The following is a 16,210-nucleotide window of genomic DNA, read 5'->3' on the forward strand; positions in this document are numbered from 1 at the left end:
TGTAGGAGGAATTTGCATAATTTATTAACATTGAACAGTGTTGACTAAGTTCAAATTATACATGCAAAATAAATTAATAAACGCACAAAGGAGTGTGTATACAAGATACTGACCACAACTGTGGTATTTACAATCATAAACTCAGAACAATTTGTGATTACCAACATAGGTAGTTTTGTACAATGCGATGAATTAATGTTAATTTACATTAATACAAATGTCTTTTGTAGGCGCAGTCATTTTCTCATAATAATTCAGTTCAGACAACGTGACGTTTAATTAACCTTTTCTCATATACTGGTATATCGAAAACCCCAACAGCTCTGTCCTTTGAGGTTCTACATTCTGTGGTTGATGGCATGAGTTCAAACCCAACCTTTGGTCAACTGTTTCCAAAAACTCCAACTCCTCATTGACCCTGACTTCATGGTCTTAACTAAGGTACTAAATATATACAGTCTGCATATGAATAAAACTGTAGTGGTTTATTTTTATTAGATTTCAATATATGCTCCCATAGTAATCATATTTGAAAACGTACAATTAGCAGAAAGAACAATTAGTATCTGATTAATATTTTTAAATAATTCAAAACATGAAATAAAAAGATTTCTTTCTGGTCCTCAGAAGTTCTAAAAAATTGGAGTTACTCTGTCTGTACCTAAGAGCTGTATTAGTCACCATGCTTCTCGTTTAAAAGGCAAATCTTAAATCTATTTCATTAGCCTCCAATACATTTAGTTATTTTTAAGCTCTTTCATTTATCCAGTGTTTTGACAGGAATAAAGTTGCGAGCAGTCATTTTTAAGTGCAAACTGACCAGAAAAATTTTTTTTTTTGTACAGCCCAAATGCCCTTAAAATCTTAAATATAATTTCTGTAGTATAAAGTCTAGATACAATAGTTTCAGATTACACAGTAGTGTGAATATCATTTACATTTTAATAATCCAAAAATTAAACATAATGTAAAACTCAAAATGACTCAAAGTTGAAAACTGTCAGACCAATAACTATTTGACATTACTACTAGCGCTGAGTGCCTCAGGTTAGATATCAACCATGTTCCTAATGTGACCACTTTAAAACTGGCTGTACCAGCAATATACACTTCATGGATACAGGAGATACAGAAGGTCAATCTCAATATAGCCTGGCATTTAATGTTGAATTTACATTTATAAATATTTACACAAATCTATACCTTAACCTTTAGAATGCCAAAGTCAATTTTGTTACCATCCCCAAATAAAATCTACTTATCAGTAATTTTGATCCAAGATATGTTGATTATTGTTGAAATTGTTGATATGGAAATTTTATCTATTTGGTCCAAAATTAACAAATAGGTTGTAGAAAAATACTGTGGAATACTTTATTTTTGCTGGAATTAATTTTCGCTGAAAAGGCTTTTTGTCGTTTTGTGTAGAATTTATTTTCACTGATTTTTGACGAGTTTAATGTGAAATATAGGAAAAAAAGTATATTCGCTGGATTTTATTTTCACGGAATCATCCCTTCAGCGAAAATAAATTCCAAGCGAAAATAAAGTATTCTACAGTATGTGAAATAGGCACCAATATCTTAGTCAGGAAAATGTTAGCCGGGTTAAACTTCGTCCATGAGTTTGAAATGACTGTAGCAACCTTTCTGAGTGGTGTATGTCGAGGTGCTAGCAATGGTACAGCTGAAAAAATAGTACTTTTTATGTTTATTGGTCAAGCTACGTTTGTAATAGAAAAACAAGTGTACTCTCTAAATTGAAGACTCAATGTACTCTTTAGAATAATTAGTACCCTGGGCTGAAGAGCTCATGGCCAGCCAGGTTGTCAAAAACCTTCCTCAAATAAGCACCAGACAGGAAAGAAAAACTGACAAAATACATAAACCTCTAATTCAATGGTTCTTACAGTATAATACCAGGGGTGTGTTCAATAAAGAAAACATCTGTGAGCATCCTGAATGTTTTTCTATTGCAAAATCTGTTTTTTGTAGGTGTTTCAATGATGGCGTTGGAACAGATTTGAAAACATTTTGAGATGTTTTTTGCTACTAAACACACCCCTAGTTAATTATTATGGTAAATACAGACACACAGAAAAGAAAGCTATGATATGTATCATAATTCTATATTCAATCTACTGTAGGCACTCTTGGTGAAAATAAATTATTTTTTTTCAATAAATGTTATAAACCTCTTAGAAGAAATGCACTTCAGGCATAGTATTGCACATCCAGTTTATAAAAAAAAAAGGAAGTTCATAAATCTTTCAAGCCATTTGAAATACTGTATTTCATTTCTCATAAAAGTCATACAGACACAGTAACTTAAATAATTCTACTTCATCCCAACACATTCATATCATTATTATTAAAGATCATTTAGTAAATATTCAATAATGAATAGGGGGACTATGTTTTTATTATCATTCCCCAATGAATTTCATATGAAGGAGGATAATTCAAATATTTTGTAACATGGACAGGATTATATATATTTTAAAGGGTGGTTGTCGCACTGCAGACGTGCAACATTTGTGTTGATAAACATTGATTTTCCCACAATCCAATGGCTCTTCTAAATGGATATCACAAGTATAAGGTTTGACCTGGGCGCGACTTACACTAATTATCGCTGTTCACTCCTTCATCATCTAAACAAATACCCAATTAGAGCTTGATGACATCTCAGTTTGTACTCGTTGATCTGTGCAACAGTAAAAGTCGCCATCTTTGTTTATATGAGACCCACATATCTTGTGCATGCGTGGCGCAGCAACTACCGTACCACCCTTTAATGTCTCTTGTTATGCAAATAAAAATTCTGCTTTTTACAGCAAGTCTCAGAAGTATTTTGAGTGGCAAGTTAATAAACTTTTTCACTGACAACTTGGTTTTGGTTTATATACTCATCAGGCTAGTAAAACCTCATAAACTTGTTTAAAATATTGTACAGTCTTATTTTCCAGCAATTACTAGTACCGCAATTGATAGTGACACAAAAGTAAATGATTTTCAAATTGCAGACTTTCTGTTTGTACAATTTTGCTGAGACTTCGGAAAAATATTGACCATGTCTCAAATTAATATTAAAAAAAATTATTGGAACACCCACAAGGTTGTGAATATACATAACAAAAACCCAGAATCAAAAAGACTGTAAAACAATCTATTTTGATCATTCTTTAAAAAATATAGTAATGGTGTAACTTAGCCATCAATGAATGAAAATAAACTGCCATTTGCTTTAATAAATAGATCAATGTTAGGAGAAAGAGTCTACACATACTCAGCTGTTACTATAAACTGCCCAGAGATGAAACCAAACTACTGCCTCACAATCTGTAGTATGAATGAATTCTTGGCAGTAACATCATATGGCCACATCATGTGTTCACAGGGAGAGGCAATCTATGGTATGAATGGTGATCCCGAGTTTCTTGAACACCAACAACATCATGTGTCCACTGAGGGAGGTAATCTATAGGATGGATGGGGATCCTGCAGTTCTCAGCAACAGGATAACAGATCCAGCATGATAAATGCTAAAAACATACATAGCCAGTAAAATAGTATATGTTTTACCACCTTACCCACCTACCACAATAACAGAATGTTCTGTATACAGAGTCACAATATAATTCAAGTTCTAAAGAATAAACTACCCATCTGCCAGATCAGCTGTTAACCGCTTGTAAGTGTACTGTACCATATCTGGACTCCAGTTCATTTTGCGTCTTCGTACCAGCAACACAATCACAGTGATGCATAAACCGACTATAATCAGAGGCGACAAAATAAAAAACACCATGCTGTAGTTGAACTTGGCCTTGCCTTTTATTTCCTGCATTATGACAGAGATAATTGGTTAGTATCGAACATGAAACATGCATAGGCATTTATATAGCATACATGTACCTACCTAACCACCTAAATGTGTCAAACACATGAAAATGGTGATTTTTGAATGATCCATCATTCTCAGATATTTACACCATGGCAGTTAAAAGTCACATCAAATTTGCATACATTTGCATAATATTTGCATATTTGGATAATTAAACATATATTGTGAAAACTACAACACTCAAAAACACAATCAATACAATTCTTCCGTTGTTGATAATATTCATTGTAGACTGACAACCTAAAATAATTTAATCAAATGCCATAATAAGTTTGCCAAATGCTCAAGACTCTGTTATAGGCCACTAGGCCACCACTTGCCACTGTAGAGAAATTCTCTTGTATCGTATCGTATCATATCATATCAAGGTGATTGATGGGTAGAATGACATCATGCAATCATACTCGCTAGTCGCAGGAACCGCAATATTTACTCAAAAATTTCATGAGCAAAATGTTCGGAGAACCAGATCGTTGTTGTACATCCCAAAAATGAACTGACATTAACCTGAGGTAAAACTTGGAACAGGAAATATTGACACAAGATGATCAAATAAACAAAAATATGCTTGACATATAAAATTTGATGTTTCCATGCGAATGAGCTCTGTCTACTTGCAAAGTTTACTACGTCATCCAGATACATGCATAATTAATAGCATAGAAGCAACAATTATTCTGTGGGCCTTTTATTAAATCATTTTAATGTTATAATGTACAAGAAAAACTTTTGGCCAGAGGGACTATGTTCATTGGTTTATTATGTACAATCATACTGCTATAGTTCCAAGGTAACTTCATTACATTGTAACAGAATTCTCTGAAAGTATGTTACAGATTTTGAGAAAATTGTCGCAATAGCTGTTTTAAGAACAATTCAGCAGAACACAATGTATTTTTGCATTTTTCAGAACCCATTTTTTACCACCCAGATTTTATAAAATAATTCAGGATACCAAAAATGCTGCATCAGTCACGATATTTCATTTTCCCCCTATGTAACCAGTCTACAATTTGAAATATGCTATAATATTTCCACCATAGTCAATTATAAATGTGTTATAATAACCATAATTTTTTTCAAAAATCAAAGTTTTTTTCAGTCAACATCTTTAAACTGAGAGTACCATTTATTGGGAATTGAATAAATTCTGGGTATTTTCACATTGACTTACAGGATTCACATGTACCGGTACTGCAATATATTTCGGGTGTACATTGCAATAGCTACTGTTGCAGCAACAGATCTTTTGTTGCTCTCCAGAAATCTGAAAAAATAAAAAAAAAAATGAATCAAAAAGCTATATCACATTTTATAATTTGTATGCCACATGAAAATGTACAAGATGCAAAATATGGGTTTTGGAACTCCTTGTATTAGTGAAGTTGATCACATGTTTACTTTCAACCAATCACAATGGATTACTGTTTGTGTCAACTCAAGCGCCATTTAGCGAGTTATTATGTTCAAGACAATGTCCAACATTGTACTATCATGAACAAACAAACCAGTCATGCACTACTAAACCTTTAGTGTCCAACCCCACAAAATGCTCATCAACCTACTTTCCACCAAAGAACACAACATTTTACACATATACGAGCAAAATAATTTATTTATTGTATGTAATATCCTTAAAAAGCCACATAAAACAGTGAGTTACTCCAAAAACAGAGCAAAATGTGAAATTCTTTGTCTCTCATGCCTGTCCTTGGGCATGTGGTTAAGCTCACTTGGGACCCACTGAGCTTGTACCAAAATCACAGCCAAACGGCAAATTATGAGAGGAAGCCATACTCTTGCGCTACACTTTTATAATACTGGAGTTTGGGTTTTTAAAAAATAAAATAGGACCAGGAAATTGTGTTTTTTCAGCTGTTTTTAAGGGGTTTTTTTAAAAACATTTTGGCATAATTTTTCAGACATTTCAATCATTCCTGACGCCTAAAATAGAGTCTAATTCAAGTTTTACCGTAGTCATTGACACCTATTCAAGAGTATGATGTTTATCTTGACTAGTGTGAATGGGTAAGCTTCGTTTTTTTGACAATGAGCTGTTATCACTGTAAACAATGTTAAATTATTCTTCAAATGCTCAGTTTATCTTTTGAAAAGATTTTTAAGAAAAATCATGCCGTTTTCCCTTCAATATCCACATCAAAAATATTGCACTACAACAGGGGCCAATTTCTTCTCTGTTGCGTTCAATTACATTAACATATTTAAATGAGCTATGGTAATTTGAACACGTTGGCATCATCTATCTTTTTAATTGCGATTTGACCTATTAGGTCAAAGAACACCATCCCAGGTCAAAACATGACGGATATTCTCCAGCAGCGAGTGTTTAATATGCGACCAAAATCATTCGCTTACGATGAAACTAAGGTGAAAGTTACTTGCATTTCATAACAATTCAATGAATTTATTTTGTGTACATTATTATAATCACTACTAAGCTACCATGATCATTTGCTACAAAGCAATGAATCTGTGTTCGTTTTTATTAGAACCTTTTTGGAGAATTTACTTATGTTCAAATAAAATTTAAAAATTAAATACATATTGTATTTGGCGTACCTTCTATAAATTAGCCAAGGCTGGTATAAAAGGGAAACTCTTATCATCCCTATTTTCAATGTATACACATGTTCAAGCTGCTGTCAAAACACCAATTGGGGACACAGAATTTTTCAAAATAAACGTAGGTTTGCAACAAGGGTCAGTTATATCACCACTATTATTCTGTTTTTATGTTAACGATATTGAAAATGCACTTTCACAAGGGGTTGAGACTGTTGTATATTCCAATACTTTGAAACTAATGTATTTACTTTATGCAGACGATCTCGCGCTTTTTAGCAGTTCTCCTATTGGTTTACAGCGTTTGTTAGATAGATTGGCTGATTATTGTAGCAGATGGAGATTGAATGTAAATCTGAATAAATCTAAAATTATTGTATTTCGGAAGGGAGGGAGATTAAAACAAGTTGAGAAATGGTTTTGGAAAGGAGGAGAAATAGAAGTTGTCTCAAGATACAATTATCTCGGTGTAATTTTCTGTAGTTCGGGTATCTGGTACCAAGCACAAAAACATATTGTAGATCAGGCAAGGAAAGCTTTATATTCCCTACAAAGTATGCTTTATAAATTTGGGGGATTACAACCAAGTATTGCATTTAAAGTTTTTGATTGTAAAATTCTCCCAGTTCTCTTGTATGGCAGCGCAATTTGGGGAGTCCATAAATGTAATGAAATTAAAAAAATTCACCATAAATTTTGTAAATTTATTCTGGGGGTAAATTTGAAAGCCACAAATTGTGCTGTCAGGGGTGAGCTGGGTAGACACCAAATACATACATTTATTAACATTGAAATAATTCGTTTTTGGTTGAAATGTTTAAAAGCAGACTCCCCAGAAACTGTTAAAGATTGTTATCAATACCACTATACTCGGGCAAACCAGGGGCTAAATTGCTGGGCACTGTACGTCAAAAACTTGTTAAATAAATATGGTTTTGGTGAAGTATGGGTAAAACAACAGGTGGCTAAGTATGACCTCTTTCTATATGAATTTAAACAACGAAGGTTTGATATTTCTGTGCAAGAATGGTTGGGACTGGGAGAGGGATGGGCATTCCACTGGAACTGAGGTTTTGTCCATTTTGTTGTAATCAAATTGAAAATGAATATCACATGCTTCTAATTTGCCCACAATATGCCAATCTTAGGCTAAAATATATTCCACAATTTTATTTTTCTCCAGCAACAGAATGGAAGTTTATTTCGTTAATTAATTCAAGTAATTCAAATACATTAGTAAATCTAGGCAAGTTTATTTTATTTTCATTACAGAAACGCCGAAAACTTATGGAATGACTGTGGGAGGGTTATATTTATTTATTTATTTCCAAGAATATTTAATATTGTACATGTAAGGCCCATGGCCTATAGTACTGAATAAAGATATATATATACTTAGATATTTGGCGTACCAGGTTCGTTAATGTGATTTTATTTCGGAGAAAGATGACACTGGGTGACATTGTAATCAAACTTTAGGTTTAAATTTTAGATTAGCTCCTGCAATCGTTTCTTTCGTCTTGGGTGGTCAAACTGCTGGCGATGAAAGTCGGTGTAGGTGGATTTTTCAATGAAAATAGAAGTCCGAAATTGTGAACCCCCAAATAAGGGCCCAGCAGCTGTGAAACTACTTGTATGCGACTATCATTTAGTAACTGTGATTTACGAGTTATATATTTTTTATTATTTCTATATTTCATTGATAGCTATAGTTAAATCTTTTTTTTTTCACTTAGACGATCGATGGAATACATCAGTGTATCTTGGAGAGTTCTATGACAATAGATGTCGGCACTTCAACTGACTTCATTGACCACAATACAAGCGACTCTGGTTGTGCAGTACACAGTCGATCGCGGCGACCAGCAGAAGGGATATATTTCATATCTCACTCAACCCTATATGATAAACTTGATGTGTTTTTTATGGTCTACTCTTCCTCGAGAAACAAGTACATGAGTGGCATTTATTTAAAGACCGGAACATTGAATATACATTATATACATTATCGGCAATAGACGCTGACCAGCAAGTTCACCTTCATACGTCACAAGAAGAGAAGTTAATGAGGAACCTCGTTTTAAAATACGTAAAAATAAAATTGGCGTAGATTAAGTTTGAAAGCCATTTTTTTTCACTTTAAACATTTAATTTGTACTTAAAAAATAATAATATTGATGTACCAATTAATGATTTTGGGCAAGAAAATTTCACAGGCACTATAAGTCTGATTTTGTACAGGTATAAAAGCAACAATGTATGTACAGTGACGATATAGAAACGATTGACACCTTACCTCTTTTGTAAAGCAGCTTTGTCCTTCATTTTGAAAGCAATATTTTTTGAAAGCATCATTAGCACAGGAAAATGTTGTTACATTCTTCACATTTGTCATGTTAACACAATAGTGGCTTTTCTCTTCAGCACACGTAGTGTTTTCCAATCGAACTGAAACATATTCAATAAGTCAACTCATTAAATGAAGGCCCTTGAATATTTCATTTCCCTCTAACACAATCAGACTAAAGAAGGGACACAATTATGCTGACCAAGTATCTGCATGTTTCACCTGCTACAGTGGATAAAATATCAAAACTAATTTGCCTGCGAGCATTCTGTTCAAGATGGACAGTTTGCAAAACTTGATTGTAAAAGATTTAACACTGACCTGCTGTCTCTTCAGTAGTGATTGAACCAGTATAACAATCTCTTACAATGGGTTTAAATTTGACTCTGTCTAACCAATCACGTGTGTTACAGTCATTTCCTTTGCAACAATACAGTTTGCCTTTGGTATTATTGAACTGTGAAAAACAAAGATAAACCAAACAATCATCTCATCAAACCAAAACATATTTACAATACATAGGTAAGTAAACAAACAAAACATGTTTACTACACATGTAAGTAAACAAAATGTTTACACTACACAGGTAGGTAAGTAAACAAACAAAATATGTTTACACTACACAGGTAAGTAAACAAGAAATGTTTACACTACACAGGTATGTAAATAAACAAAGCATATTTACACCACAAAGGTAAGTAAACAAACAAAACATGTTTACACTACACAGGCAAGTAAACAACCAAAACATGTTTACACTGCACAGGTATGTAAACAACCAAAACATGTTTACACTACACAGGCAAGTAAACAACCAAACAGTAAAATATATACCATGATATTATCTTGATATTCCATGTTCTCACAAATTCCAGTAACGTCACAAGAGAAATTAGCTCTCCAAGTAGAATTACCAAAAATCAGTTTACTAGAAGAAAAATACTTGAAAATGATACATGTAGGAATTGGATCAGAAACGTCACGCTTTTGAACATCACTACCAGATGGTGAAACTGTGGTTGTATTTTTACTTGCAACGACTGGAGCAGCTGATGAAGACGTACTGTTTGAGGTGCTGTTTGAGCTTGAGTTCTGAGGTGTAGCAGTGGTGACTATCGCACGAGTTGTCAATTGCAATGTGGTGTGTTTCTCAGTAACTGGTAAGACAGGAGAAGCCTTTGCAGGGGTAGGTGTTACAGCAGCTGGCTTTTTAGTCGTACTTGGCAGTGTAGTTGTTGCCTTTGTTGTTGGGTTAGGGTTGTCTGGTGATTGTGATGGTGATATAGATGGTGAATTGCAATCTATATACCCAGCTTTAAAATCGTCCGGGTGATCACCTGACATTGATCCATACAAGCAAAAGGACTGAGAAAGGCTCCTGAAATAAATGACACAAAAAAATAAACAAGTATAAAAAATATGATTATATAAGAGTTCATGAGCAAATATTTTCTACAACAGGTATTGACAAAACATGAATGCAATCATTCATGTACTGAATATAAACATAATCTATCCACATATGCCTGAAACGAGCGGGAATGCTTGAATCAGGAGGATTTTCACTACAATGGCTAGTATAATGCATGCACCATGCTTCAAACCATTTGAGCAAACTATAGCTCGGATATCAACAAAAGTTGCTATGAAAGTAGTTAATTGGTATGCAGATTAGCTAATTATCATATTTTGATTAATTCCAAAGTAGTGTTCAACTTTCGGCTACAAAAATAATATGCATGTACCAAGTTTTTAATCATTTGATCAAGCTATTGTTAAAGCGAAGTCCCAAGCAACAATAACAACACATGCCAAACATGCAAAGGCTCATGGGTAATGTTTGTAAACAACGACATGCTATGGCCGTCTGTCCCACGCTCAGGTGATGACTCACTGCTTTAAGATATCAACAGTTATTTATTAGAGATGCCGGGAAACCAAAATTCAAGGACGTACTTCACTCTGATTGCCAAAAATATGTGATATTAGTCAAAAGGGAGAAGAACAGCATTTAAAAGAAACTACTATTCATATTGTATTCATATAGACATGACACATAGAAACATGACACATAGACATGTACTTATCATACATAATTGTATATTATCACACTATCTCTACATTTATCTTAATTTTCTATAACTTTTATTTTTATAAAATTTATTACATAACAGACTAAAATGATTTGTTAACTTTCATTATAGTGTAATAAATGAAAATGAAATTATTAATATTATTAATATTCATGCAATTTTATGATTTTCTATTCTCCATGTACACACACACTAAAGGTACACTTTGACCGGCAAGAATAAGCTCAGTTTTGACACAAATGGTACTGTGACCCATAGACCGTAATTTCATGTGTAACCAAGCCTATTTCATAGCTACAATGGAAAAACAATATACAATACTTGAATACTATTGAATAAACCAAGGCTTGAAGACAAAAAAACATGACAGATTTTAACAAATTTTATATCATTTTTCCAGACAATATACACTGTCTGATTTGTTCATCTATTGGTAATTGAGAAACCCTAGAGCTATTGGTGGAACAAGGGGTCATTCCAGTTTTTGTCCAACAACCCCAATCCCCCTCACGGATAGTTTAAATCTGAGAGGTCATATTTCTACAAAAAGTATGGATGGTTTAATTCCGAGAGGTGTCATATTTTTGAGATATTTAAATTTTTCACATTGTAATTTGATTAATTTTTCTCTGTAATTTTTGTTGTTGTTGTAACTTTTAACCTCCTTCAGTAGGTTGTTATGAGTTAATAAAATTGTTGTAATACCCATCCGTATACGTCTAATCAGTGAAGTTTCCAGGGGGTGTGTGTTGGTTACCTTGGTGTCATAACCTTAATATCCATCCGTAGTGGGGAGGGGTGGACAAAAACTGAAATGACCCAAGATTTGTTACGCAACAACAATTTACCATAAATATGTGTGTGGTATACTATTAAATATATTAAGACACGTGTACGTAAAACGTAAAAGATTTCAGGAAATTCCCCGTTCATGTGCAATGAAATGTTTAGTTTCTGATTTTTCAGATTAATACGTTTCATAAATGGTAGAACAATATTTATTACTCAGCATGTTAAAATAAGTTCACAGTGTCTCGACTCTGTACTTCCGGGTAACGCTGGCTACATTGAATTATCAAAATATACTCGCCTAAATTGTGAAAATCGACATGGATTCATGCACGGTAAAGTTCCACATAGTAATATGCGGATTTAAACATATTCAAGCAACTTACTGTCCAGCAAAAGTGAATAAAAATAAAATTACAGTGCATGTAATAACTTCACTACATCCCGCCATATTGGAACCATTCAGACAATAGCCTCGAACACAACACTTTTTAAAGAACAATTCTTAAAGTTGTGTAAATGCAATCAAATATTTTGGTATTGAAAATATATTTATTGGAAAAAGTATAATTTTTGAAAACAAAACAAAATTAAACTATATCATATGTATACAGCGAGGAAAAATGGTGTGGATAGAATATTATTTTGAGTAGCTCATTCTTAACAAGCCATGGTTAAAGGTACCGGTACCCCCTAAGTACTTGATTTTATTCTTTCCACATGTTCCGAGGATTAGGCAATATGTCTGCTGGTGTAAATTAAAGACCGGTTGTACGAGAAATCACCAACAAGAAGCCATGGTTCGTGGCCCAGGCCGGGTAAAGGGCGGTAAAGGTAAACGATGGAAGAAAGGACAGAGCAGTAGCACCAATCCGGTGACGAGGAGTCACAGACAAGTAGCAAGAAGTGGTTTCTTTCACCAGAGAACAGGTAATGACAAACGACAATATTCACCCCGAGTTATACGGTATGACGCCTCTATCTAGGAACACAGTGATTTACTACCACCGCATACGTTTTTTTTTTTCATCGAATCAGAGAAAATCGATCACATATAACGCTTTCCCGTCCGTTGGCACTAGAGGGTTGCGTCATAATGTTGACGCCCTCTATCGAAGTTTAGAAATCCAGTCGCAGTCGCCAAGTTAGGGAAGTCATGATCGTTTCAGCGCAATAAAACCTGTATACTGCTTTCATGCATTCAATATTAAATACTTCTGATATCAAGATCATAATCATCAATCGTTGTGGTGATGGTTTGTATACAAAGTTTAGAAATCCAGTCGCAGTCGCCAAATTAGGGAAGTCATGATCGTTTCAGCGCAATAAAACCTGTATACTGCTTTCATGCATTCAATATTAAATACTTCTGATATCAAGATCATAATCATCAATCGTTGTAGCGATAGTTTGTATACAAACAATTTGAAAACGATGATGGTTACTCCGGCGAGTTCAACTTACTGCATTCCTAAGAAATATTGTTCATCCGAATGACCAGAATGTCACTCTAAAATTAATATTAATAAAATATAATATTGGCAGACAAGCTGCAGACTGTTCATTGTAAATCAGTTCAGATCACAATACACTAGGTTAAAAATACACACAATTAATGATGATACTGATCATGGTTCAAACAAGACTAATAATGTTTTGAACGTAAAGCATAATTAATATGGTGGAAAATTCATCCAAAAAAGGTGTTACTATTAGCATTTCAGCATCATGCAGTGTACGATGATGTACTACAGAAGGATTTTACGAATGTCTCTAAAAATCCCGATAGACACTCAGATTGACTGGTAATAAAATTATCTTTGATACGATTAAAAATGCTCAAGAAACAATTATGGCAGGAAAAAAAAATTCTCTGTTTCTCGTTTCATGGAAATTTTAAAATGAGGCGGCAAGGCATAGTTTCAAAATGATGCGCGTGGAAACGAGAAACAGAGATATTTTTTTTCTCTTACGGTATACGATTCAAGTTCACAAGAATGGCTGACACAAATCATATCTAGTTTACTGATGAGAAATACATATGAAAAATCATAACAAAGATTATGTGACTAGTCAAGCCAAATATCCACACAACTAATACTTTCTCTGAAGACAGACAATAATGTACGTAAGACGTTAGCACAAAAGATTAACACATCTGGCATACATACCGTATTTATCCGGCTAAGAGCCCATGCCCGGACAAACGCCCACCCCCCACTTTTGATAAAATAAAGGAGTTGAGGTCATATCCTAGCAAACGCCCAGGGGTGTTTTTTCTACACCTGTAATAAAATAAAAAAACAAAAACCTATTTTTGTTCGTTGTATTAACAGTTTACTTCCTTGTAGTTTGTTTTGATTCTGATAACAAAATTTGAAAAATGAATGTCAATTGCGTAAAACAGCGCGTTCACCACTGTTTACATAGTTAGCGTCGCCGACAATGAAACCAATGTTGCAATATTGTAGCAACCCGTAACTGGGAGAGTGGTTTAAAGCACGTTGTTTTGGCTTTATAAAATATTTGCGAATCCATAACTGGGGCCAGCAATTTTGCAATGTCACGCCGAAGACTGCCAACTTTTTTACCATCTTTCACCACTGCTATTGCATTTCATGGAAATTATTCTTCTGTCGTTGGAAAAAAAATCTTCCTATTTCAAGCCCACCGCGATATCCATATAACTTGCTGAATGGTAACTTTCACCATGATTGATGAACGAACGCCTAGTCTGATAAAAAAGCAATGTTGAATTTACCTCCATAACGAAACACTAGTAGTGATGTCATTCTTAGCCAATCAGTAAAGCGGATGCTTAAAGGTCAAAGATGTTTGCCAGACGGTAAACAAAAGCATCGTGCGAGTCGTTTGCCGCGACCCCATTTTTCTTGTCTCTTTATTCTGATTAGACGTGAATTAAAAGTGCCAAGCTACCAGACAGCGAAATCCCTCCGTGCTAAGCCCAAATTATGTGGGACGACATCAACAAACTTCAAGACAAAACTATAGGGATTTTAGTTCGATCTCGACAGTGGCGCCGACTTGGAATTTCAGGGTTTTGACTTTTACTAAGATAGCAATGAACGTACAAATAGAGATCTTAGAACTATGAACTTTCGTAATTTTACTGCGTAAATTATTATTGATCTTGTATGGCTGTTGATTCGGTAATTGTAGAAACCGGAAATAATTCACGCATATGGGGCGGAGTGTTTGTCGACGGGGATATTCTAATTCAAATGAATCTTCACTGTCGATTTTTATTATTTCTGGTTTTAATATTTGTCACATTCTAAGCAATAAATTATTTCTTGTTACACTTCTTATGCTGCATAATGTTCATTTATTTTTGTTGGATGTTTTTATTTGCCGTTTTTCTCCCTGTCACAGTTGGATCTGCGTGTTGCCAATTTTCCGCGATTTTTCTTTTTTTTTGCCGGGGATATCCGGACAAATGCCCACCCCTTCTTTTTGGCGATTTTCCATGTTCAGGACCCTGGGCTTATACCCGGATAAATACAGTAGTAAATATTGAATGGGCCATTCAAAATTCCTGGGATGTTCTGGTGCAATCCCGGTGATTGTTGAGCCGCACTTTTAATGCACTTACATATACAAACAAATATTGTAAATTAGCGAGAATAAATTTCTCTGACGAGCTGAATTACGTAATTTTGTAGCAGCGAAAAAAAGGGGGCGTAATGACTTTCAAGATATTCAATCATTGAGAGTCTCCATAAATTATCCAATTCCACTATCACAAGTTAATAAGTGATATTTAATAAAGTTACATCTTCCATATGTGGCAATCTTCAAAGTACATTGTCCGCTTTTGACCCAAATTAAAACCAATGTACATAATATTACGCATCAAGAACAATGCTGAAACTTACAATGTATTTGATCATAAATTCCAATATTTTTTTATAACCATATTATTAATAATATTATTATTAAAAAAATTATTTTTTTAAACAGACTTTGGGAAGAAAGACTTCATGTCTTTATTTGCATAGTTACTGGACGCTGACACTGTATTCTGCAACTCAATAAGTTATAGTAGTAAATGTATAATAATTATTTTTATTATTACTTTCAAATTTATACTTTTCTAGTAGTGTATTGTTCATAACTGATGCATCTTTATTTCAGGTGAGAGTGGTTTGACAGAGAGGGCGCTACAGCACCATAATCAGAGTCTCTTAGACAGTGATGGAGATGCAATCATCCAAGATGGCGACCACGAGACGGTCAGCGTGGGAAGTTATCGAAGCTTCATGAGTGGATTAAGTGACTGCACGAACCCAACATTTGACAAAGTTAAACAATTGTGGGATAACAATTCCGCAAGTCATAAAGAGGTATGTATTTAATCAGTTAGCCCTAGCTTGAGGTGAACAATGCCATTTTGCTATAAAAGTATCATTTATTTCAATCTTTTGTGGATAAATATGTTCTTATGCTAATAACAATATTATTTTCAGTAGTA

At 34.1% G+C, this 16,210-nt stretch overlaps 2 protein-coding genes across 2 annotated transcripts in view; one reads left to right on the forward strand and one right to left on the reverse strand.

Moving 5' to 3' along the window:
- Window positions 1–2: 2 nt before the first annotated feature.
- LOC102803770 (uncharacterized) lies at window positions 3–12,176 on the reverse strand. The gene is made up of 6 exons (XM_006820634.3): window positions 12,105–12,176; window positions 9,671–10,214; window positions 9,158–9,293; window positions 8,786–8,937; window positions 5,081–5,173; window positions 3–3,843 (listed from the first exon to the last, which is right to left on the reverse strand). Exons 1-6 carry the CDS (start codon window positions 12,167–12,169, stop codon window positions 3,661–3,663), a joined length of 1,173 nt encoding a protein of 390 aa, XP_006820697.2. The 5' UTR covers window positions 12,170–12,176; the 3' UTR covers window positions 3–3,660.
- Window positions 12,177–12,413: 237 nt separating this feature from the next.
- The window catches only part of LOC100377837 (RRP12-like protein), a 28,442-nt gene continuing 24,645 nt past the window's right edge, over window positions 12,414–16,210 (forward strand). Inside the window, exons 1-2 of the mRNA XM_085504304.1 lie at window positions 12,414–12,648; window positions 15,874–16,082. Of these exons, the coding sequence (XP_085360430.1) occupies window positions 12,516–12,648; window positions 15,874–16,082 (342 nt within the window). The 5' untranslated portion in view covers window positions 12,414–12,515. The remainder of the gene's footprint in view (window positions 12,649–15,873; window positions 16,083–16,210) is intronic.

The sequence above is a fragment of the Saccoglossus kowalevskii genome, chromosome 10 (assembly GCF_978046115.1).
Source record: "Saccoglossus kowalevskii chromosome 10, keSacKowa6.1, whole genome shotgun sequence".
Classification (NCBI taxonomy): Eukaryota; Metazoa; Hemichordata; class Enteropneusta; family Harrimaniidae; genus Saccoglossus; species Saccoglossus kowalevskii.